The sequence below is a fragment of the Narcine bancroftii genome, chromosome 2 (genome assembly GCF_036971445.1).
Source record: "Narcine bancroftii isolate sNarBan1 chromosome 2, sNarBan1.hap1, whole genome shotgun sequence".
Lineage (NCBI taxonomy): Eukaryota > Metazoa > Chordata > Chondrichthyes > Torpediniformes > Narcinidae > Narcine > Narcine bancroftii.
In genome coordinates, this window is record NC_091470.1 from 34,044,998 (window position 1) to 34,070,174 (window position 25,177).

General features: G+C 38.2%; 1 protein-coding gene across 1 annotated transcript in view; it reads left to right on the top strand.

Annotated features, from left to right (window-relative positions):
• Nucleotides 1-16,337, top strand: part of atxn3 (ataxin 3) — a 46,360-nt gene extending 30,023 nt beyond the window's left edge. The window contains exons 9-11 of the mRNA XM_069916232.1: nucleotides 3,307-3,439; nucleotides 9,475-9,539; nucleotides 13,607-16,337. Of these exons, the coding sequence (XP_069772333.1) occupies nucleotides 3,307-3,439; nucleotides 9,475-9,539; nucleotides 13,607-13,698 (290 nt within the window). The 3' untranslated portion in view covers nucleotides 13,699-16,337. The remainder of the gene's footprint in view (nucleotides 1-3,306; nucleotides 3,440-9,474; nucleotides 9,540-13,606) is intronic.
• Nucleotides 16,338-25,177: the final 8,840 nt, after the last annotated feature.

Sequence of the window (25,177 nt, forward strand, 5' to 3'; positions counted from 1 at the left end):
TGGACCAGAAGGACCGAACTGGCCTGTTTCTATACTGTAAATGGTTTTATGAACAGTACATGCAGTACTGTGTAGTGGGTTCACGTATTGGAGTGCGGTTGGCACATGCACCCTAACGATATTGAATTTGCACCCTTGACTCACGCTAACTCCAATACACTAACCCACTGCGCGTGCCCCAACCAAAGACTCATGCATGAGCACAGGAATCAAGATGGGCATGCCCATCCTACGGATCCCGGATCACCGACCAACATGGAAAAGTACGAACATTTTGACTCTTACATTCCCTCTATCCCTGTTATAGTTTGTCAAATACAACATAATCTGTGTAAATTTTATATTTTTATTTAAAAAAAAATTTCGGTCATATGTGCAGATGGAAGTAAGTCGCATAGGTCACAAGTCAGGGGGAGGACCTGTATTTAAATGTGAGCATTGATGCGCAGAATGTATCAAAGGAAATTTGTAAAGATGATGCAAATTTTTTAAACTATACAAAAAAAGCCAAAAGATAAAATTCAAGGCACTAAAATTGTTTTGATATTTCATCTTTAACCTTTGAAGATGTACTGTATGGACAATCAACTCTCACTGGGCAGCTAAAGGAAATATAATCCAAGGTTGTTGTTGTTTAAACTGTTGTCATTTTAAATACAAAGAGATCAGAAAGTTGTTTCAAAAGGAGAGAAATAGAAATGTTTGTTCCTCTTTCAATGCCACAGTTATACATTTCTCTGTGGCAATATCTTTTTTTCCTAACCATACCATCAAGAAACATTTTCTGTATCTTTTAATGAGAGCTCAGAATCTGTTCTCATCCACATATCTGCTCGAGACGGTCTTTCCTTCAATTGATGGCTTTTTATTTTTCCTCTGACAGCATTTAATCCATGGCTGGTCTGCTCCACAAATACTCACTTCCACTGACTGATATGAAGGAATGCACTACAACCTAAGGCTCTGACTGGATAAATATGCATTTCCACCAGAGAAGTCCAGTAATTATAATCTAAGCAAATCAAATTTATCTGCACTTTTTCTTTACACATCTTAAAATTAGTTACCATTCATCAAGATGAAAATTGCAAGGTTTGCCCATAATTATTCATAATGGCCTTTCATGCCTATATACAAATATTATAAGTTCAGATCTCAATTTACATTCTCTAGTTACACTCAACAGGAATTATGTTGCTTTTCAGTTAACCCTAACTATCAAATTAATGTCACCACAGCCCATTTGCTGCTGCCAAAAAATCACATCGGTCGTCTGCCTTCACCTGGTATCAATAGTTTTGAAAAGATGTGAAACTCTAGTTTTTTTTTTCATCCTCTAAGTTTAATTAATTTTACTGCTGATTTCTAATTTCCAGAATTGTTTTCAGCCATTGAACACATGCTGGTTATAAATGTTCACCAGTAATTCTGTTCATTATCTAATTTGACAAACTTATTGAATATTCCAGAACTGTATTTGTCATTCAATTCTATCACTTATTTCAATCCAGCTATTTCAAATCCCACAACAAATGTTACAGAATAAAAATTTTGGGTTCTAATTTAGGAATTGGTTAAATTATTTGGGAATTCATGTCAATTTGATTTTAATGAACGGCAACTCAACCCAATGATCATTAATAACTGGACAGATAGGCTACCAGGCCCTTTATTATTTAACAACTTTTTTTAAGACAATTTCACAATTTCAAGAGCCACATTTTTCTACTCTTTAATCATTAGATTTAATTAAGATAGTCTACTCTGCAGTCATGAACAAGTAACTAAACTTCAGGAAGAACACTCACCAAGTCAAGCAGCGTCTGTGAAGTCACACTTGACCTGCTATCCACTTTCAGCAGTTTATTTTATTACTCAATATTCCAGCATCTGCAGTCTCCTGTCAACAAAGTAATGAAGCACAGGTATCTGCAGAAATATGAAACATGGCCTCTTAGCCCTTTATTTTGGATAATATTAATATTAGCTTGATGAAAATGACCTATCATGCCATCATAATAGATTACTGTGTACTTCCATCAGTAAGTAATGCACAATGACACTTGCACATTTTAATTCCTCATGATCACAGGGACTACCCTTCAAAACCATTCTTGCGTTCTTTAGAGCAGCCATTCTCAACTGAAATCATATTTTTTTTTAATGTAGTCGGCAGAAACCAATGAAATTTAACTGCTTCAAGAAAGGAGCCCCATAAACTTTGAGCAGAGTCCAAAGGGGGCCATAGCCAAAAAAAAGTTTGAGAATGGCTGATCTGAAGCACCCATAATGATGAAATGAACAAAGTAAAAGCATTTTTTCCTTTGAAAGTATATTTTTTATTATAAAATCAGCATCAAAGAGGATCTCAGTGGTATTTTCTGGTAAATTTGGAAAAAAAAATTTGGGGAGTATACTTTTGAATATCCTGATTGTTCTTTGTGCTGTTTCTGACCTGGGGTTGATTTTATTAAATAAGTTGTCCTCTAAATGAGGAAGATAGAAGAACAGTCGGGGTGCAATCCAATCACGCACTGTTTAAAAAAAATAAAAATAAATTTGGATGCAGATTTGAATTGGCAATGTTGCTGTAACTGCAATGTGAATATTCAGTTCAGTCTCTTTTCAGGAAAAAAGGATAATTGTGAGGGATTAATTAAAATTTAGACATCACGGTAACAGGCCATTTCAGCCCACAAGTCCGTGCTGCCCAATTTACACCCAATTAACCTACACCCCTGGCACGTTTGAAGGGTGAGAGGAAACCAGAGCCCCCCGGGGAAAACCCACGCAGACACGGGGAGAATGTACAAGCACCTTATAGACAGCACAGGATTTGAACCCTGGTCCCAGTCGCTGGCGCTGTACTAATCACTAAGCCAACTGTACCACCCAGGAGAGAATATATCTTGTGTATCACCTGCTAATCAGCAAACAGACATGGAGGCATCAGTCAAGAACGATGTTCAATAATGCTTGGAATCTGGATTTAGAGCATCTCATCAGCAAAGTTTGCTCCATAATTTCCCTTATGGAAGTTTTTCATATTTGATTGATGGAAGTGTAATGCAGAGCAAAGAAGCTATATTTGCACATCAGTGGTGTTAGCACGTCATTATAATGACTCGCTGCAGGTGTGAATTTTATAGGGGAAGTTGAGAACAGAATAAATGAAACAGTAGAGATAATAATGGTGGGTGGAGGGGGTGGTGGTTAAACCATCTTATGGAATTGTATGATTTCCTAATATGACATTTAAACTATGTGGATGTTCTTTTTACTTATATAATGTTAATGAATCTTTAGGGTTTGTACAAGGAACAGAAAGTTCAGAAGTGGCCACAACCCAAAATGAGACAACTAATCCTTCAGGAACGAGTGCAGCTGAAGCTCCTACAATGGAAGAACTCCGGAGCCGGAGGCAAGCATACTTTGAGAGGTTAGCAAACCATAAATCTATACTGTTGCCACACATGATTTAACATCCATGATTGAATGTGTGATTTTTATTCTAAGATTATATTTCAAAAATCTCAATTTATTTTTGATTATAATAAAATAATAATTCATCCATAGAACCATAGACCATTAGAGCACAGAAACAGGCCCCTTCAGCCTTTCTAGTCTATGCAAACCATTATTCTGCCTCTTCCAATGTGCTGCACCCAATCCACAGCCCTCCTTACCTCTCCCATTTATGTACCTGTCCAAATTCTTCTTGTGTTAAAATTGAGCCCACATTCACCATTTCAGCTGGCTGCTCATTCCACACTCCCACCCTATGTGTGAAGAAGTTTCCCCTTATGTTCCCACTAAACATTTTCCTTTCATCCTTAACCCATGTCCTGTTTGTATCTCACTGACCCTCATAATTTTAAATACCACTATCAAATTTCCCCTCCTCTTATGCTCCAAATTTGCCCTCACCAAAATCTTATACAACTTTACCATAAGCATCCCAACTCCTATACTCATTTCTTTGATTTATGAAGGCCAGAATGCCAAAAACTCTCTTTATAACCCTATCTATCTTAGGGGCAGCACAGTTGGCATAACAGTTAGCGCAGCACCTTTACAGCACCAGCGATTGGGACGGGTTCAAATCCCACGCTGTCTATAAGGAGTTTGTACATTCTCAAGTCTGTGTGGTTTCTCCCGGGGGCTCTGGTTTCCTCCTACTGTTTGAAATGTAACAAGGTTGTAGGTTTAAATTGGGCGGCACAGACTCGGCAAAATGGCCTTTAACCCTGCTTGATGACCGAGTGTCTGGTGGTAAAACTGGATGGGTAGGCTGGGCTCATTAGCCTTGGTTGGCAGCCAGCCAAAGAGAAGGAAGACTCTGATTTCAAACCAGGGCAGATGGGGCTCATTAGCCTCGTCAGGCTTTCCAGCCAGGAAAAGGACACTCCAAAGTAACACCTATGACTCGAGGACCTGACTGTCACCATCCTAGCATGCTAGGCTGTGGCAGATAAACCCCACGTGTAAAGGGTGGGGCCAGTACTGCACACACTGCACTCCACCTAAAAGAAATCCACTGTGCAGGCTCGAAGGACATAAAACTAAATGATTGGTTAAGCATGACCTACCATGCATAAAGCAGCAATGACTCTCCCTGATAATCCCTGGCTTTCCAAATACTTGTTCATCTGATCTCTTAGAATACCTTTCAGTAATTTACGTAATACTGACATCATGCTCATCAGTCTATAATTTCCAGGGTTACATTTGGAACCTTTTTTCCCCCAAAAACAGCCAACAACATGAGCGACCCGCCAATCCTCCGGCACCATGCCTGTGACAAAGGACATTTTAAATATTTCTGCCAGAGCCCCTGCAATTTCTACACTAGCCTCCATGAAGGTCTGAGGGAATATCTTGTCAGGCCTTGGGGATTTATCTATCTATACTTATTTGCTTTAAGACAGAAAACACCTCCTCCTCTGTAAAGGTTCCATGACCTCACTGCTTGTTTACCTTACTTCCGTTGACTCTGCCAGTTTCCTGAGTGAATACTGATGCAAAAAAAATTAAGATCTCTTCCATCTCACTCCATATATAGCCACACGACCAATTTTGTTCCTTTACTATCCTTTTGCTCTTAATATACCTGTATAATCCCTTAGGATTTTCCTTCACATTGTCTGCCAAAGCAACCTCTTTCTTGCCTTTAGCCTTTCTAATTTCTTTCTTGAGATTTTTGATACATCTGAAGAACCTTATTTGCTCCATGTTGTTTATACTTGCTATACACCTCTCTCTTTGTCCGAATTAGATCCCCAATATCCCTTGAAAACCAAGATTCCCTATGCTTGCTAACAGCCTGTAATCCTGATAGGAACATATAAACTCGATACTCTTAAAGTTTCACCCTTGATGGTCTTCCACTTACCTCACACATCGTTGCCCAAAAACAACTTATCCCAATCCACACATTCTAGATCCTTTCTCATCCTCAAAATTGGCCTTTCATTTCAATTTAGAATCTCAAACAAAGGCCCAGACCTATCCTTCTCCATAATTAACTTGAAACTAATGGCATTATGATCATTGGATCCAAAATGTTCCCCTGCACAAATACTTTTGTCAACTGTCGTGTCTTGTTCCCTAATAGGAAATCCAACTCTCTCTAGTTGGTACCTCCATATATTGATTTAGAAAACTTTCCTGAACACATTAACAAACTCCAAGCCATCCAGCCCCTTTACAGTATGGGAGTCCCAGTCAATATGTGGAAAGTTAAGATCTCCTACTATCACAACCTTGCTCCTCCAATTCTTATTGACTATTCAGCGTGCTATAATACCACCCTATGGGTCTGGTCATACTTTTCCCATTCTCAGCTCCACCCATCCAGCCTCCCTTTGGTTTGAGCATAACTGTGATATGATATTTTCCCTGATGAGCAATGCTATTTCTTCCCCTTTCATCCCCCGTTCTATCATTTCTAAAGCAACGGAAGATTGTCCTGGCCCTCTTGCAACCAAGTTTCACTAATGGCCACAATTGCATGTGCCGATCCACACTCTAAGCTTGTCTCCTTGCATTGAAATTGATACACCTGAGAATATTTCCACCAGGTACAACCCTTTGATTTGTAACGTTACATGCAATTTTCACATCAAATTTTCCCTCCAGTCATCTATCTGCTCTGGCACTCTGGTTCCCATCTCCCTGCAAATCTAGTTTAAACCCCCACCCAGAGCAGCACAAGTTAACCTTCCCACAAAGATATTAGCCCCCTCCAGTTGAAATGCAAACCATCTTGTCATAACAGGTCCCCACCTTCCCTGAAAGGGAGCCCAATGAACCAGAAACCTGAAGCCCTTCCTTCTGCATCATGTCTTTAGCCATATTTTAAGCTGCATTATCCACCTATTTCTAAATTAACTAGCATATGGCACAGGTAGCTATCCTGAGATCACAACCCTGGAGATCCTGTCCTTCAGCCTCGCACTTAACTCCCTGAACTCTTCTTGCTGAACTTCCTCATCCTTCCTACACACATCATTGGTCCCTACATGGAACACAACATTTGGAATGCTCATCTTCCCTCATGGGGTGGCACGGTTGGCATAGCGGTTAGCGCAACGCTTTTACAGCACCAGCGATCGGGACAGGGGTTTGAATCCCTTGCTGTCTGTAATGAATTTTTATGTTCTCCCCGTGTCTACGTGAGTTTTCCCCAGGGGTTCCAGTTTCTTTCCCAGGGGTTCCAGTTTCCTCCCACTGTTTGAAACATACTGGGGTTGTAGATTAATAAGGTGTAAATTAGCCAGCATGCACTCATAGGCTGAAAAACCTGTTAACGTGCTGTATGTCAAAATTTAATTTGATCATTCTGGTGTGTGAAAAAAAAATTCAAAAAATCTGTTAAGTTTACAGCTATACTAGAAACTGAGTCAAAATTCCAGACTGATGATTTACAGACAACTCCTTATCTCCAAAAGACAAATTTTCATATTTAAATATGAATGCATGATAAGTGTATTTTTTTTAAAAGAATGCTATGAACCCGATCTGAGCTATCTCGGACCCTGGCACCAGGGAGGCAACATACCATCATGGATCCTCTGTCCCTTCCACAGAATCTCTTATCTGTCCCCCAACTATGGAATCCCCTATCACTACAGCTCACCCCTTCTTTTCCCTTTCCTTAGCCACAGGACCAGACTCTGTGTCAAAAACATGATCGCCATGGCTTGTCCCTGATATGTTGTTCCCAAGGGTCCAAAAAGATATACCTTATTGAGGGGAACAGCCACAGGGGTGCCCTGCACTGCCTGCCTGTTCCCTTTCCTTCTCCTTACTGCCACCCATCTATCATCCTTCTGTCTCCTAGGTGCAATGGTGTCCCTGTAATTCCTAACTATCACCCCCTCTGCCTCTCGAATGATCTGGATTTCATCCAGTTCCAGCTCCAATTCCTGAACTCAGTTTGTCAGGAGCTGCAGCTAGATGCACTTCTCACAGATGAAGTTGTCAGGGATACTGCTGGTTTCTCTGACAGCCCACATTCTGCAAGAGGAGCATTCCCCTGCCTTGGCTGCCATTCCCACTATCTGTAACTAGAGGAAAATAATTATATGATGTATAAAACCTGCCCTTACCTGTGCTTACCTGCTGAATCCTTTCTGTTCCTCGAGTAGGGTGGCCCTGACTTTCTTCAACTGCTTCACCACCACTTCAGCCCCTTTTCGCCAAACCTCCTTGACTCAGTCCATTCCAACGATGTCTGTTCCCTCATCTCTGGACTGAAGAATTCCAAAGACTCACAGTATCTTGAGTGAAGTATTATTTTGTCTTGGTTTAAATCAGCTGAGACTTTCTTCTCAGATAATGATCTTGAGTTCTAAGCCTGCCATTCAGAGTAACTTTCCACCAGTATTCATGTCATGACCCTCATAATGTTAAGATCTTCATTCCTCTGCACTCTAGATGTAATACAGTGCCCTCCATAATGTTTGGGACAAAGACACTTATTTCTTTTCTTTGCCCCTGTGCTCCACAGTTTTAAATTTGTAATCAAACCATTCACATGTAATTAAAGTGCACATTCCAGATTTTATTCAAGCTGATTTGTCTACATTTTGGTTTGATCATATGGAAATTACAGCACTTTATTTATATCTATATATTATATTTTGGCTTCATGGGTGTTTGTGATGACTCAAGTATGTTTAATTGCTTCATTGATACAGGAAAAAGAGAGATAGGCTTTTGATCATCACTGGGAGTCTGTAGTTACCATTTTTTTTCAACATGAGGACCAGAGATGTGCCAATAAAAGTCATAATGAGGCTGAAAACAAGAATAAAACCTTAAGGTTAACAAAATCAACTGTTTGTAAAAGCTCAGAAGGAAGTCTAGCTCCCTTATACCTGTACCAATGAAGCACTTAAACATACCTGAGTACTCATAGACACCTATGAAACCAAATATCTCAAACATGGTGTTCTGAAATGAGGCGATTATGTATAAAAAGTGCTGTAATTTCTATATGGTCAAACCAAAATGTAGACAAATCAGCTTGAATAAAATCTGGAATGTGCACTTTAATTACATGTGAATGGTTTGATTACAAATTTGAAACTGTGGAGCACAGGGGCAAAGAAAGGAAATAAGTGTCTTTGTCCCAAACATTATAAACTTACATTTACTGAACATCTCTTAAAGGGTTCGTCATTTCCTTTCAGAACTTTCTCTGACCACACCAGTCGTGGTTTCATGCAAGTCCGAATATTTGCAGTGATATATGTTTTACTCTGAAACCCCTGCCCTTCAAAATTATGGTTCATGTTTAGTGAGCAGTGATTTGTGAGGAAGAGCAGCTGTATCCCTTTAAATACTCTAAAAATAAATTATTTAATCTCCCATTCTTTTACCTTCTTAACTTTTTCTGTCCCTTTTGTTGACTCCTCATATTGTTTCCCAATCTGACACTTCGCTGGCTGCAACACGTCAGTCAGAATCCCAGAATCATTTTAGTAAATGGAGCTCTTGAAATGCTTTCCGTAAAAAGTGACACATTAAAAACTGAATTTGGAGACGTGCTGCATCCAGTGGAAAAACATCAATAGTTTCATTTCATTAGACTGACTGCCTTGGATTGACCACAAATCCTGAAGTAAATTGACTGACTGCAGGTAAAATACTTCTGATCCCTTTTGGGGATGGGGGGAAAGAGTGACATCCCAGGGGCACTCCTAGTATCTGGCCATGTGCAAATTCTGTCTAGTTCATGTTTGCTTGGTTATAATATAAAAGAAATAATTAAGTAAATCAAACCACTCTGAGAATTAATCTTATTTTGGAGTTGATTGTTTACATTTACTATTTTATGCAGGTTAAGATATTAATTCATAATTAATTTATCCCAGTAGAGAAAAATTAGCAACATTTAGGAGCTGCAAGAAAAACTGTACATTGCAAATATTATCAGTTTTATTTTACAATGTGTTTTCTTTCCACCAGAAAACAACAATTACAGCCTGAAACTGCAGATCAACAAAGTTGTGCTGTGCTAAAAGGAAATTCAGGTCTGTTTCCCAATATGGTAGTGTTAATTCTATTGAATAAACAGTACCACTTCTAAAATATGTATTAGTTTCCTTTATCTGCTCCCTAACTATACTATGTATTTTGTGTTGATGTTGATCTTATTTAATAACATCCTGTGTACAGGAATTAGATGAGCTGAACTTTATTTCCTGTTGAGGGTGGGATGATAACTTAAATGATTGCTGCCACTAAAGATCTTTAGTGGCAGTGATTGTTGCAGTGATTTTTGTATCAAAGCTGATCCCGACGATGGAAAATTTTGCTTTTCTTTTTGGTGCTCAGGATACTGGGAGTACTGATTTCTCTTGTACCAAATGGGTTTAGAAATATTTTAGGTAAACAAAAAAAGATTGCAAATGCTAGAAAACTGGAGAAACACAGAAAATGTTGGAGAACTCGGCAGGTCAGGCAGCATCTGCGGAAGTAATAGATATTCAATGTTTTGGGCCATATCCCTTTATCAAGAATAGTAAGAAAGGGGCAGAAGCCAGAATAAAATGATGGAGGGGCAGAGCACAAGCTGGAAGTGAAAGGTGAATGCATATGTGAGGAGGAAGAAATGGGGAAAAAAGATAAGAAGCTGAGGTACTAAGATACAGAGGCAGGAGGAAGGAAGGGATGGGGTGGGGAAATGGAAGAAGGAATGTGTGGGTGACGTGCAGGGGAGGGGTAAGAAGGAAATGAGAAGGGATGGAGCCAGGGAGATTAGGGAAGGCGAGGGAGGGAGGGATGCTAAGGAAATGAGGTTACTGAAAATTGAAGAAGACATTGTTGATTGGTTGGAGTCTGCTAAGATTGAATACAAAGTGCTATCCCTCCAATTTGTTCATGGCCTCATCTTGACAGTACAGGCTATGGAGAGACATGTCAATGTGGAAATAAAGTGGCTGGTCACTGGGAGGTAAAGGCATTCAACAGAACATTTTCTTTAATCTGAGTCCAGTCCCCTTGATGTAGAAGAGATTGCACAGTGAACACCAGATTTACTCCTGCCACTTTCTCTGAATCAAAGGGCAGGCATAGCTTTGTCTGTCTTTTTGTTGGCTCCATGGAACAATCTATGTCACAAACTGAGACAGGAAACGATCCCTGACTCTTTTCCACCACATTGACGAGTACAAATTCATTTGGTCCTTCTCCAGCTCCTCTTGCCTTTCTCGATCGCTCTCCCTTCATCTCAGGAGACCAACTATTTGCTGACATCATTTACAAACATAATTCTCACAGTTTTACACCCTCTTGAGTGGGGATGCAATTTCTTTCAGTTTCTCTGTCTCTGTTGCATCTGTTCCTGTGACAAGGCTTTCCTGGAATAGGTATCTGAGATGTCCTTCAATAAATGTGGTTTCCCTTCCACTGATATCAGTGCAGCTCTCACCTATATCTTCATTTCCTGAACATTTGCTCTCACCCCATATTTCCCCCCCCCCCCTCATGATATTATAGGAATGGGGTTCCCCTCATTCTCACCAACCACCCCACTTGGCTTTGCATTCAACACATTATTCTTGGCAATTTCCATCACATCCAATGGAATCTCACCACCAGGCACATCTTCCCCTCTCTGCTTTCTGAAGGGATATTTCTCTCTGAAACTCCCTTGTCCATGCCCCTTCTCACTCATCGCCCCACTGGCACTTATCCCTACCGCTGCACTAAGTGCTAAACCTGCATCAACATTTCCTCCCTTTGCACCATTTGGGGTCCCAAATAGTCCTTCCAAGTAAGGAAATTCTTCACATCTGAACCTGTTGGGGTTATTTATTGCATCCAGTGCTCCAGGTGCAGATTCCCTTGTATTGGGAAGACCAAACCTTGTTTGGGGAATTGCTTTGTTTTTTTTTTAATTTTTATTTTTCACACTATGAACCATACTGACCAAAATACACACAAACATTTCCCTCTTGAATATACACGGTGTCATTTTCTCCCCTTTTCCCCCCTCCCTTCCCTCCCTCCTTCACCCCCCCCCCCACTCACTCAACGTTCAACATATTTGATACATTAAACCCATTAAACAATGTCATCACACAATGAAAATAAACAAGAAATTTGTGTCTTCTACTTTTACATACTGGGTCAGTTCATTTCGTCGTCTTCTCCTTCTGTCATTTTAGGCGGTGGAGGTCCGCGGTAGGACTTCTCTGTTGTGTTCCATGTACGGTTCCCAAATTTGTTGTGGTTTGTGTGTCTGTGGCTTTGCTTTCTCTTTACTTTTTTCCTTCTTTTCTGGAGAGGGCTGGTATTCCCCTACCAGCCACTACTCCATCACGTGACTCCCCCCAGGGAATTGCTTTGTTGAGCACCTTTGGTCCATCTGCTGCAACAGCCAAGACCTCCCAGTGACCAATCACTTTAATTCCACTACCCATTCCCATACTGTTTTGTCTGTCCATGGCCTCCTATACTGCCAAGTTGAGGCCACATGCAAATTGGCCAGGATATTCTCTCTTGGCAGTCTCAAATAAGATGGCATCAACATTAACTTTTCCAATTTTGGGTAACTTCCCATTGATTTTCTCAACCCCCTCTCCTAAACTCTCTGCTCCATTTTGTCATATCTCTCCCCTGCCCATCACCCTCACATTTCTATCTCCAGCTACTCACCCCTTCCTCCTAATAGTGTGCATCTTTATCAACCCTCTGTCTCTTCCTCCTATCACCTGCTAGCTAATTTTTTCCCCCATTTCTTCTCCCTGCCACCTGTATTCACCAATCAACTGTCATTCCATGCTGCTCATCCTACCCCACCCTTTTATTCAGGCTTCTGCATTTTGCAGAATACAGAGAAGGCCATTTAAGACAGAAATTAGGACTTTTTTTTACCCAGAGAATTGTCGGTCTGTGGAATACATTGCCACAGAGGGTAGTGGGGGCGGATTTGTTGGATAGATTTAAGAGAGAGTTGGATAAGGCTCTTGTGGACAGGGGAGTTAAGGGTTAGGGGGATAAGGCTGGATTGGTTATTGAAAGGGAAAGATCAGCCATGGCTCGAAGGGCCAATTGGCCTACTCCAGCACCTATTGTCTTATTGCTATTCGTGATGAAGGATTATGACCTGAAATGTTGACCATCTATATGAGTGGTTCTCAACCTTTTTCTTTCCACTCACATACCACCTTAAGTAATCCCTATGCCATAGGTGCTCTGTGATTAGTAAGGAATGGCTTAAGGTGGTATGTGAGTGGGAAGGAAAGGTTGAGAATCACTGCTCTAGACCCAATTGTTATTGAAATATTGTGCTTGAGAAAAATTGTCAATGGCCCATTTCCTTTGAAGTTATGAAACCATGCATATAATGAGTCAATTAAGTACAATTAAAACAGTGGTTTTCAACCTTTTTCTTTCCACCCACATACCACCTTAAGCCATCCCTTACTAATTACAAAGCATCTATGGCATGGGGAATACTTAAAGTGGGATGTGAGTAGAAAGAAAAAGGTTGAGAACCAGTGTTCTATATCCTTCCATGGATGCTGCCTGCCCCATTGAGTTCCTCCAGCATTTTGTGTTGCATTGGAAATATTTTGTTATTCTGGATTATCAAAACTCGCAACTTAATTACACAGGAGGCCATTCAGCTCCCAACAGAGCATTCCCATGAATTCCATATCCCCCTTTCTCTGTAGTCCTGCCACAATTTCCTTCTATCAATTTCCTTTTTTAATTTTTTTTTGTCACTTACCTACATTTACTGTCACCAATTTCCTACATTGGTGGGAGAAATGCATTCCACAGATATCTGTGTTCAATGTGAAGCTGTCTAATGAGATCAAACTAATACTCTACAGTGAATCCAGTATTCCCATCAGAAAATCCAGAATAGCTTTGAGTTTATATCATGTTAGTCTTTTAAGAAAAGCATCTGAAGAATTTGTGTCATTCAGTCATAATTTTAAAGAGACGACTGCAAATATTGATAGTTACATCAACAGCGAAGAACCTGAAAAAAGTATTATATTTCCATGTTTTTGTTAACATCCTTTCTTCAATGAGTTGAGACAATTAGTACCAACAAGAGTTCTCTTGTCTCTCCTATCTATAGTTAACATGTCTGAAGGGGAACGGACTCAAGCAGATGTATTGAAACCACTAGAAGCTGGTGCCAATAATAATTCAACAGGGGAAGGAAGTTAATTTGAAAACAAATATATCAGTAGCAACTGTACTCCCATTTCTGATTTGTATGAACTGTACTCCTCTTGTACATCAGAAATATAGATGTTTTCAGAGAGAGCAAAGATAATGTGCATTTGATACAAATGGGATCATTTGTGGTAAAAAAAAAACTACAAGTCTTTGGACTTCATTTGTAGCACCTTACTGTTTAAAAAAAAAACGTCTTCATGCACATCCTAGTAAATTACAGGGAAGTGTTGAAATATTTTGTGCTCATAAGTACTTGTCTTTTGGCAAAAGGATACTGGTCAAGCATTTCATAGTTTAATTGCACAACTGGACCTTTGAATACAGAAATATTGATATGTTAAGTTCTTTGCTTTGTAAATCTAACGTATGCATTTTAAACCTCTTGCCTGGTGTATTTCTGAAAATCAAGTTCATGTAACTTTTGGAGGCATCAAAGGATATAAAATATGTGGCAAATGTTTGAAGGTTTTATGGATATTTGAAAGTTTTTAGCATTTTTTTATGTTTGTATACAGATCCTGTGCTGGCACTTAAATGCCTATTAGTTGCTCTAAAACAGATCACCTTTATGTTTAAGGTGGAGTACTGAATTCTGCAGGTGCTGCTCTTCTCTTGAATTTCTATTCTGTCCATTTAACTTGTTGGAACATAAATAGAGAATATGGAATTACATTATCTAAGAAAATATGCTGAATAATCTGATACCCATTGAAACTTGTGTTCAAAAATGCTTCATGGTTATGTAGGAGTAAATCTTAAGTCTTCAATGGTTATGTAGGAGTAAATCCCTATGTGTATCATGTGCATTATTGATACAAAATGTCAAATTTGTTATTCATTGAAATTTGTTAATACTTGTATAATAATAACATGCAAAGATCTTGTGTTTTGTCTATATGGACCAAGATAAAATAGCTTGTTGTAATTTGTGTTCTACTCAATCTTTGCAGGTGAAAGTAGTTATTTCTCCATGGCGTAAATTCACATTCTCAGTAAATACTTTAGCTAAAGCATTAATTACTACAATAATGGGTCCAAAAATTAGGAAATCAGTATTGATTAAACATGTAACAAAATTCTATTCCAAAAATCAATTAACCAGGTAATGATGCAAGTCACTGGTTTTGCATAAAATCAAACTGTTAATCACATGTTAGAAATACAGCTTGCCCACAGTTCAACTTGGAATTTACGCTAGACTCCATTCTAATGCTTAAAAGTTTTTGGCGCAGCCAAAGTGATCAATAGACATTGCCTGTATTCTGGGAATAATTCTGTTTAACTTGTAAAGTTGTCTTTTTTTTTTGCCGAATATAATATGAAAAATGTTTGTATCTCGTTCATTGCTCTATCTTTTTCCAAATATTTTGACTTGATAGAATAGAATTTAGTAAAGCATTAGTAATCTCCAACTCATTTGGGTCAGTAATTTCCTCTCTTCCTAGTCTAAATAGTTTTGTAAACAAGTTATTCTAATATTCTGGTGGTTGGGGTCAGGATGGCAGAGGGGGAAGAATGGAATGATATTGTGATTCAACAGGGGAAGGAATTGATTTGAAAACAAATTTGAAAACAAAATTTGAAAAAGACAGAACACACTTTTTGTGGAAATCCTATTCTCATTCTGACAGATCCAACTGACTCATTGAAGTTCAGGAATGAAACATGAATTCTTAGTGCTTATTGGCATGCCGAGCATTGTCATAGATATCTGGAAGCTCGGTAGTTTCACCTCTGGAATGAAGGGAAAAAAAATAGAAAATCCACTAAAAATGTTGTCCTTAAAATAAATGGCCCCTGAAACCTATCTTGCCATTTTTTTTAGATCAGAGCTGATCTGTATTTCAACCCCATTAATATTCTTTGCTAACAAAATTTTATTGATCTTTTGAAATTCCGCTCAGTAAATGTTTTTCAGAATTCTGTGGCCTTTGCTTTAAATTCAAGTCAAAGATTCTCTCACTTGTCAAATCTGTTTATAAGTATATCCTGTGAGATTCAAGTGTTTGTCTTGGAAAAGTTATTCCATCTTAGTCGGATGGAGTGTTGATGCAATGTAGTATCTAAGAGCATGATCAAATGACCTGAACTATTAGATGACTTTTCCAGAGGAACAGCATCGCTTCATGTGAAGAACATCCTCTTTATTTTGGGAGGAGGGTTGAATGGAAAATGAAAGCACAAGAATGCACCTGTGTTTCAGCTTTGTGTGACTTTAACTGTTTTCTGAGATCTCTTGGCATTTTTTTGAAACTACACAATCTCAATGTTATTTTTTTTCTACTTGTTTCATAGCCATAATCGTAACAATTGCAGTGCCTCTGTTAGTTATATGTGCTTAAGTTTGGACTTTAATATTTCCATGTTCGAGGAGTTGTCTGCAGAACCAAATTTCTAATTGAATGCAGGTTTTTTAAAGATGAAGACCAAAGTGGTAAAGAAAATTAGATGAAATAATGTCTTACTGTCTTGTTTTATTTTGGCAAGGAGAATGATGACATAAAATATGGTTTCATGTTTTGCAATGCTTTTTTTTCATGTGCCCACTGGAATAAGATGTGTTGGTCTCTAATATAGTATTCAAATGGCTATGTATTGAATAAAGCTACCTTTTGGTTTTGGAAGAACATGTCTGTCTTGATATTACATCTTGAGTTACTGAATGAGTCACTTTCTGTTAGTCAGGGGCTGAATTGACGTAATGAGCTGATAAATATACTTATCATGCATTCATGTTTAAATGTGCAGTTTTGTCTTTTGGAGATAACAAGTTGTCTGTAAATCATCAGTCTGGAATTTTGACACATTTTCTAGTACAGCTGTAAACTTAACAGATTTTTTTGAAAATGTTTTTTCACACACCAGAATGATCAAAAAATTAAATTTTAAATTTAGACATACAGCACGGTAACAGCCCACTTTAGCCCACAAGTCCATGCCAACCAATTCACCTACACTCCCAGTACTATTTTTTTGAAGGGCGGGAGGAAACCAGAACACTCGGGGAAAACCCACGCAGACACTGAGAACATACAAACTCTTTACAGACAGCATGGGATTTGAACCCTAGTCCCGATCTCTGGCACTGTAAAGGCATTGCTCTAACCACTACCCCAACCATGCCAAGTTGTACAGCACAGAAACAAACAAGGCCTTCAGTCTAATTCATCCAAGCTTTCCTAAACTAGTTCCATTCCCCCTTTACTTATCCTATCCATGAACCCTGTCCAAAGGTATTTTAAAGGTAATTGTACCCACATCTACCACTTCCTCCAGTTGCTCTTTACACATACCCAACACCCACTGTGTGGGTGGTGGGTGGGAACCTTTAGGACCCTTTTTATATCTTTCTCCTCTCACTTTAAACCTATGCCCACTAGTTTTAAACTCCCCTACCCTGGGAAAAAGGCTGTGCCCATCATCTTACCTATACCCCTCGTGATTTTATAAAGCACATAATGTCATTCCTTATCCACCTTTGTTCCAGGGAAAACAAGATAAGCTTATCCTTCTAATCCTGGCAATATCCTTATGAATCTTTTCTGAACCCTCTCTAGTTTAATTAATCTGTGTTTTAAGAAAAATAATTCTCAAGATGTGCATACAATGGATGTAGAATTAGGGTTTGTGATGTCATTCAGTTCAATTGCAAATGATTGTGTACTTAATGCTTTCTTCATATTGCCTAACATCTATTAAAGATCATCTATTAATTTCAAAATTAAAATTACAACAACCTAGTTCAAACTTCTCTTTGGAAAATGGATTAACAAACTAATTCACTATTAACATTGTGTTTCCAAGCATCACTCCTGAAAATCTGCCTTGAAAACTTTAGACTTGTTTGTTAATCATAACCCTCCTAACCAAATCTTCAGATCTATCAGTTATACTTTAGCTTGAAAAATATTCTCAAATTGCTGTTTATTCTTACAAATTCCATGGAAGATGACCCTAGTTCATGCATTCTTTACCCTCAGATTCTCTTTCTTTTTGTACTACCAATAAGTGGCAATTCTGCCTCGCCTCGAGGAAAAAAGAATCTCAAGGTTGTCTGTGATGTCATGTGTGTATGTACTCTGACGATAAATCTGAATCTGATAAATCTAGACTACTGGTGTATACCAAAGGTAATAGTTAACATAACATAACAATTACAGCACGGAAACAGGCCATTAGGCCCTTCTAGTCTGCACCGAACCAAACACCCCTTTCTAGTCCCACCTCCCTGCACAATGCCCATAACCCTCCATCTTCTTCTCATCCATATACCTGTTCAACCTTTTCTTAAATAATACAATTGACTCCGCCGCCACTATTTCTCCCGGAAGCTCATTCCACACGGCTACCACTCTCTGAGTAAAGAAGTTCCCCTTCATGTTACCTCTAAACCTCTACCCCTTAATTCTTAACTCGTGTCCTCTTGTTTTAATCTTTCCTCCTCTTAACGGAAATAGTCTATCCACATCCACTCTGTCTATCCCTTTCATAATCTTAAATACTTCTATCAAATCCCCTCTCAACCTTCTACGTTCCAAAGAATAAAGACCTAATCTGTCCAATCTCTCCCTATACTCTAGATGCTTAAACCCAGGTAACATTCTGGTAAACCTTCTCTGCAATCTCTCCACTCTGTTTATATCCTTCCTATAATTAGGTGACCAGAACTGCACACGGAACTCCAAATTAGGCCGCACCAACGTCTTATACAATCTCAACATCACCTCCCAACTCCTATATTCCATGCAATGATTGATAAAGGCCAGCATACTAAAAGCCTTCTTCACCACCCTATTCACGTGAGTTTCTACCTTCAGGGAACGATGTACCGTCACTCCTAAATCTTTCTGCTCTTCTGTATTCCTCAATGCTCTCCCATTTACCACGTATGTCCCGTTCTGATTCTTCTTACCAAAATGAAGCACCTCACACTTATCAGCATTAAATTCCATCTGCCATTTTTCAGCCCACTTTTCTAAGCAGCCCAAATCCCTCTGCAATCCTAAATTTCTAGAATACAAAGGTGAATGCAATGGAAGAGGTGCAACCAAACTTCTCTTTCCTTTGTGAATGAGGATGAGTAACTGCAAATTATTTCTACAAACTCTAGCACGGGTGAGGCATATCTGGTTAGATGAGTTGTTTGAGGTGTCATATGCTCCTTCCTCACTTGCATGTTATTATTGTGTGTCCCCACCATAAAGACTGAAGGTGCACAGTGCCTTCTAAATACTTATTCATCTTGAGTAATCATAGGCCAAGGATTGCTGGCTTATTCTCCCCAGACAACAAAGGCCTGGAATTAATCATGAAAACTTCCAGATTTGTGGCAACATGTTTTGTATTAAAAACCACTGATTCATTGGGAAACAATGCATCTTCATGTTGGCAAAAAAGATAAATATGTCAGAGGAAATTAAAATCATATGGAAAATAAGTTCCACAGGTCAGGTCTGTCACACATTTTACATCAGGGCAGATCTGTAACTTAACTCCATCTGGCCTCTCAATTACTACTCTTACCTGACAAAGCTCTATTGATCTCATTTTTGAAATTTAACCCAGTATCTTTTATGGATGCTGTGAAAAGTGAGCAGGGGAATGAGTTCCAGGTTTCATCTAGCATCATTTGGTTTCTTTCATCACCTTCAGGTCCTAATTTGACCTTTTTTTCATATTTTCTCTAGCTACTCCAACAAGCTATTTGATCATCTTAAACATATGCCAGAGGAATCTTGGTGCCAGATTTAATCTATGGATTCCAAAAGTAAATCCATAATCTCACAATGATAGTCCACACAATTATTTGCTCCCAAATACCTAGTAGGGGGAAAGGCAATCAAACCGGTTAATTTGTCCAAGTGCCAACAAGCTTTCCAACAGTCTTAGTTTTGAGTTACGATAAACTTATTTAAATCTGTATATATCAATGGTTGCTACACTGATTAATACTCAAGTGTCTAAGCATGTGGAAAGAAAAGCCTGTTTTATAAGGAAATGAAAAGGAAACTGATGCCTGTGGTTTCTTACGACAGTTATAGTGTCCTTAAAAGGAAGAGTAAGGGAGGTTTCTGAAACCATAATTTAAAATCAAACTTTCTTTTTGCTTTGCAACTTATAACCTCTGAACTGCTACTCAATTTGAAACTAATAGCATCCTCGTTTACTTTCTTCTTTAAAGCAACGGTGTGTTTGGATTAGTGATTGAACCTTTGGCACAGTTGATAAGACAAAATACACAGATACAAGGTATGAAAGTTTTAGATGAGGAATATAAAATTAATTTATTTGTCAATGATGTATTGGTGTATCTAACAAATCCAGCTCAATCACTTTTACTTTTGAAGGAGTGTTTGATGCAATATGATATCTTTCTGGATATAAAGTTAATTGGGGGAAAAAGTGAAATATTACCGGTGAGTGAAGGAGATTATTCAGCTTATAAGAATATTCTTAATTTGAAATGGACGGATCAAATTAAGTATTTGGGTATAATTTTGGATGTTAATTATCAATCTTTATATAAATTTATGTTCCGTTAATAAAAAAATTAAAACTGATTTGATTAAATGGAAAGATTTGCCTATTAATTTATTGGGTAGAATAAATACAATTAAGATGAATATTTTTCCACGTATGCAATATTTATTTCAATCTATTTCGTATTTACTTGATAATATTTTTTTTCGAGATTTGAATAAAATGGCTAGGGAGTTTTTACGGAGAGGTAAATTTTCAAGAGTAGCCTTGAATAAATTAACTTGGAAATATGAATTAGGGGGACTACGTTTACCACATTTTCAAAATTATTATGAAGCAGCCCAATTTAAATTTATTAGTTCGTTGATGGATTTGGAACGGCCCCCTAGTTGGGCCAAAATTGAGATGGCAAATATCTCTGAATTTGAAATACATCAGTTTTTGTTTAGATGGAATGTAAATTTGTTACAGCAACATAATGTGCCTATATTAAAACATTTAATGAAGTTATGGACAAAGAAAAAGAAAATATATATATGCTTTTGTATATCTGTAGCGAAAAAATGTATTGCTAGTACGTGGAAAGATACGAATATGATTGATATTAATAGATGCCTCCTCCTCCTCCTTTGAAGAAGACCGCAGAGCCCACCTCACTGACAAAAGGCAAAGGAGGAAAAACCCAACACCCAACCCCAACCAACCAATTTTCCCTTGCAACCGCTGCAATCGTGTCTGCCTGTCCCGCATCGGACTGGTCAGCCACAAACGAGCCTGCAGCTGACGTGGACTTTTTTACCCCCTCCATAAATCTTCGTCCGCGAAGCCAAGCCAAAGAAAAAAAAAATGAGATGAAATATTGTTTAATAATGGAAAAAATTACATGTTTCGTGTGATAACTATAGTTTATTTATTAACAAGTGGTTGTTATATTCAGAATATTTACATTTTGATTTACATTGATCAGATCTTAATATGTATGCTTAATTTTTCCTTAATTTTGGGAGAGTTGGCTGAAGGATGGGGGGGGTTCTTTTTTTTTCTTCTCTTTTCTTTCTTTTATATATATTATAAAATTCATGTTTATGGTTTATTGTTATATATGTAACTTATTATCTGTACTTTGAACGAATAAATAAATTTTTTTTTTAAAAAAAGCAACAGTGCATCACAATATTTTAAATATGTTCAGAAATGTATTCATTTGGTTGTATGAGCTTTGGATTTTAATTATTTTATATAACTGAAGATTTGTGCAAAAATCTCATTTCAAAATGTAAAGACAATGTTATTTGAATAAGAGCCTCTTGCTATTTGTTGTCTCTTTTTCCTAAGAGGTAGATGACGAAAAACATAATTATTTGTGTTTTGTAAACCATTTTGTGTGTGCACACTTGAGATAAGATTTGTGGTCTCTAAAATAGTATCCACAAAGTCATGTATATCTAATAACACATTTTTGGTGTAGGGAATAGATATTTTAAATGGGGAAAATTGTTTACATGCTGAATGAGAAATTTTCTGTTGGGCAAGAGGATGACATAATGAACTGATAAGCAAAATGTAGAATTTAGTCTTTTAGAATTAATGTCTGGACTACCGTCTGTCTGGAATACTGGGTGTTTGCTATGTTACCATAAATAGAATGAGAAAACAAGATAAAATGCAGATTAAAAATTGCATATGATGATACAATGTGCAGGGAGATGATTCTACTGTTTCTTTGCAAGAGTTATTCAATAATCACCACATTCCTATTCCCCTAGTTCCTTCCACCTCTTTTCCCATTTTGTATTCCCTTATCAATTGTAAAAAAAAAGTGTCTCTAATGTTGGCTAATTATCCAGGTTTCCCAAAATATTAAAGAAGTCATTCTTAACACCAAATAGCTTTAATATTTTATAGCACTTAAAATGTTTAGTACTGAGTCCTTGCCTCCACTAAGATTTGTTGGACAGCTAAGAGGACATTTCTGAATATTTTGTCTGTCGTCTTTTCCTAATCGAGCTGCAACTTCTAGTTGTACAAATTAAATAAATGACATTTTGGCCAACAACATTTTTTAAATTTGCATTTTGTCAGATATTACAACAATTATACCTGTTTTATCCATGTTAAAATTCTGCCAAATCCATCAATCATTCTAAAACATTCCAAGGCAAATCTGTTTGCAAACTTTGTAAATCTACTAATAAGCCTGCTAAATATTATATACAGGCAGTCCTCAACTTCTGACCAACATGAGTAATGTCGACCTGCACATACAACTGAATTTTTAAAAACTTTAAAAATACTGTACAAGTACATATTTTGTATTAAAAGTTCTGTATACCACTCCCAGTGGCAGCCGGATGACTATACTAGAAGTTCACATGGGGATTGGGGAGAATCTTTATTGAAGGAACTATACATATGTTTACATTCGTCATTAAAGATTAATTTTAAAAAACTTTCTATTTCTTTATGGTCTCGTTTAATTGTGTGTGTTGGGTAAACCCAACTTACAACCAATCCAAGTTACGACCAATTTGTCAGTCCCAATTATGATGGTAAGTCGGGGACTAACTAATTCAACAAGAAATATCAGCTGTTCTCATGTTTTTTTCTTCTCCTTGTCACTGGACAAATGAATGAGAATAAGCAGAAAAATAATCCATTTACCATTGGCAATGGCACATGTGTATCTGTAAAGTAAATCCTGTGGGGCCATTTGTTTACATATACTGTATGATCATGGATTCCAAGTCTTGGCTTCGTTATTATCTTTATAACATCTGTGATGATATGTCAACTTGACAGTAATCCAGAATTAAAAACTGCATGTTTATCTTCATGGATCTGCACACATTTGGTGACGTGAGTTTCTTCCTTGAATCTGGAAATCAATGTTAATTGATTTGAATTGCAATTCTGCAAATTTATGTGAGTTTACAGTTCAACAATGTCTCCCTAATACCACTAAAAAGAAATGAGTATCTGAGCAGCTGTTCCTCCTGTCTGCTGAAATAGACTAGCAAACATAAAAATGTACAAACTACTTCTCCCATATGTTTTTGCAGAGAAATCCAGATTATTTTACCCTCAGTTTTCCCCCTTCCCCAGTGTTTGAATGTGATAATAATGTTAGTTTGAGATGGAGGAATTTTCAGTGAAATTAATATTTAAATTGACCAATGTACGAAAAAATCCTGCACATACTTCATTTATTGTGAGGATACTGGTTGTCCCTCCTTTTTAAAAAAAAAATTTAGCTCCCTAATCCTCTTTAGAGATTCCAAACACTTATTGATATCAGTTCTGTACTCTAACCAACAATGTCATTTTCTGCACATTAAGGTAGAGAATTTCAAAGATTCACAACTCTGAGAAAAGAAATTCCTTATATGAACTTTAAATTGTTGATTTTTACCACAAGATATATATTTGGCTCAGTCCTCACCAGCCAGAAGTAAAGATAAAACAATCATAATTTATCAGATCAGAGATAACCAGATTTATTGGATTTAGTTTCATAATTATTAACATATAAAATCTTGTGTGGAAAAGGTATCGGCAAAGTAATGAGATCTTTTCTGATATGCTAAAATGAATTTGAGAAATCCAACAGAGAAATTATTAAAATGAAAGTGAATACAGGAATAAAATAATTTATATAAAATAAGAAATAGGAAACTGGAAAGGAAGAGAAACATTTTGGTGTTATGTCATGCCTGCCTTAAGGCAACATAAAGTGTTTTATAATGGATGAAATATTTTAGATATACAGATAGCTTTGGAGCTGATACACAGAGCAAGCTCCCCAGAAACAGTTGGATGATAATTCTGAGATGTTTTTGTGATTTTTGTTTTTTTTGCTTGAATCATAATGTTGACCAGGACACCAAGTTTAACTGAATTGTTCCTTGAAAATAAAGTAATGGGATCATTTTTAAAAATTGGTCCAACGGTGCAGGCTCAGCACCATTGTTCTTTTTCATCTTTGGGATGAAGACTTGAAACTGAACTGATGTATTTGCCGTAGAGGAATCTTAGTATTTTATACTCTGATCTGAATAGAATGCAAATCTATAAGAGGAGAAAAGGCAACAGTGGTTAGAAGCTATCTTCAGAGAGAGAGAGAGAGAGAGAGAGAGAGAGAGAGGTGGGGGGGGAACTGCCAAACCCAAAGTGATTGTAATTTGAACCTGATTGCGAGTGCGATCGAATTTTGATTTGCACTGATGACAAGTTGATGGAGAACCCCCCTCCCCCCCAAAAAAAAAGAACTGGCATCATTTGGGAGGCTTGGAGAGGAATGGGTTGAGGCGTCTGGCTTGTGTGAAAAGCTGAGCAGGACATGGGAATGGAAAGAATGACAATCCCAAAATAACTTGGAATGAAATGAAGTGGTGAGAGAGCTCCACCACTGACCCATGGGTCCAGTTAAGCAGAAGACAGCTTGGGGCTGGGCAGGTTCATGGAGATAGTCTGTGTGGAGAATGGTTGGTGATGGAAGTCCTTGATATCTGTAAAAGGGGTTTGTGGAACTGGGAATAAAAGGGTGCAGATTTGGGGGGGGTGCAGATTTGGGGGGAGTGCAGATTTGGGGGGAGTGCAGATTTGGGGGGAGTGCAGATTTGGGGGAGTGCAGATTTGGGGGAGTGCAGATTTGGGGGGAGTGCAGATTTGGGGGGAGTGCAGATTTGGGGGGAGTGCAGATTTGGGGGGAGTGCAGATTTGGGGGGAGTGCAGATTTGGGGGAGTGCAGATTTGGGGGAGTGCAGATTTGGGGGGAGTGCAGATTTGGGGGAGTGCAGATTTGGGGGAGTGCAGATTTGGGGGAGTGCAGATTTGGGGGGGTGCAGATTTGGGGGGGGTGCAGATTTGGGGGGGGTGCAGATTTGGGGGGGGTGCAGATTTGGGGGGGGTGCAGATTTGGGGGGGTGCAGATTTGGGGGGGGGGTGCAGATTTGGGGGGGGTGCAGATTTGGGGGGGGTGCAGATTTGG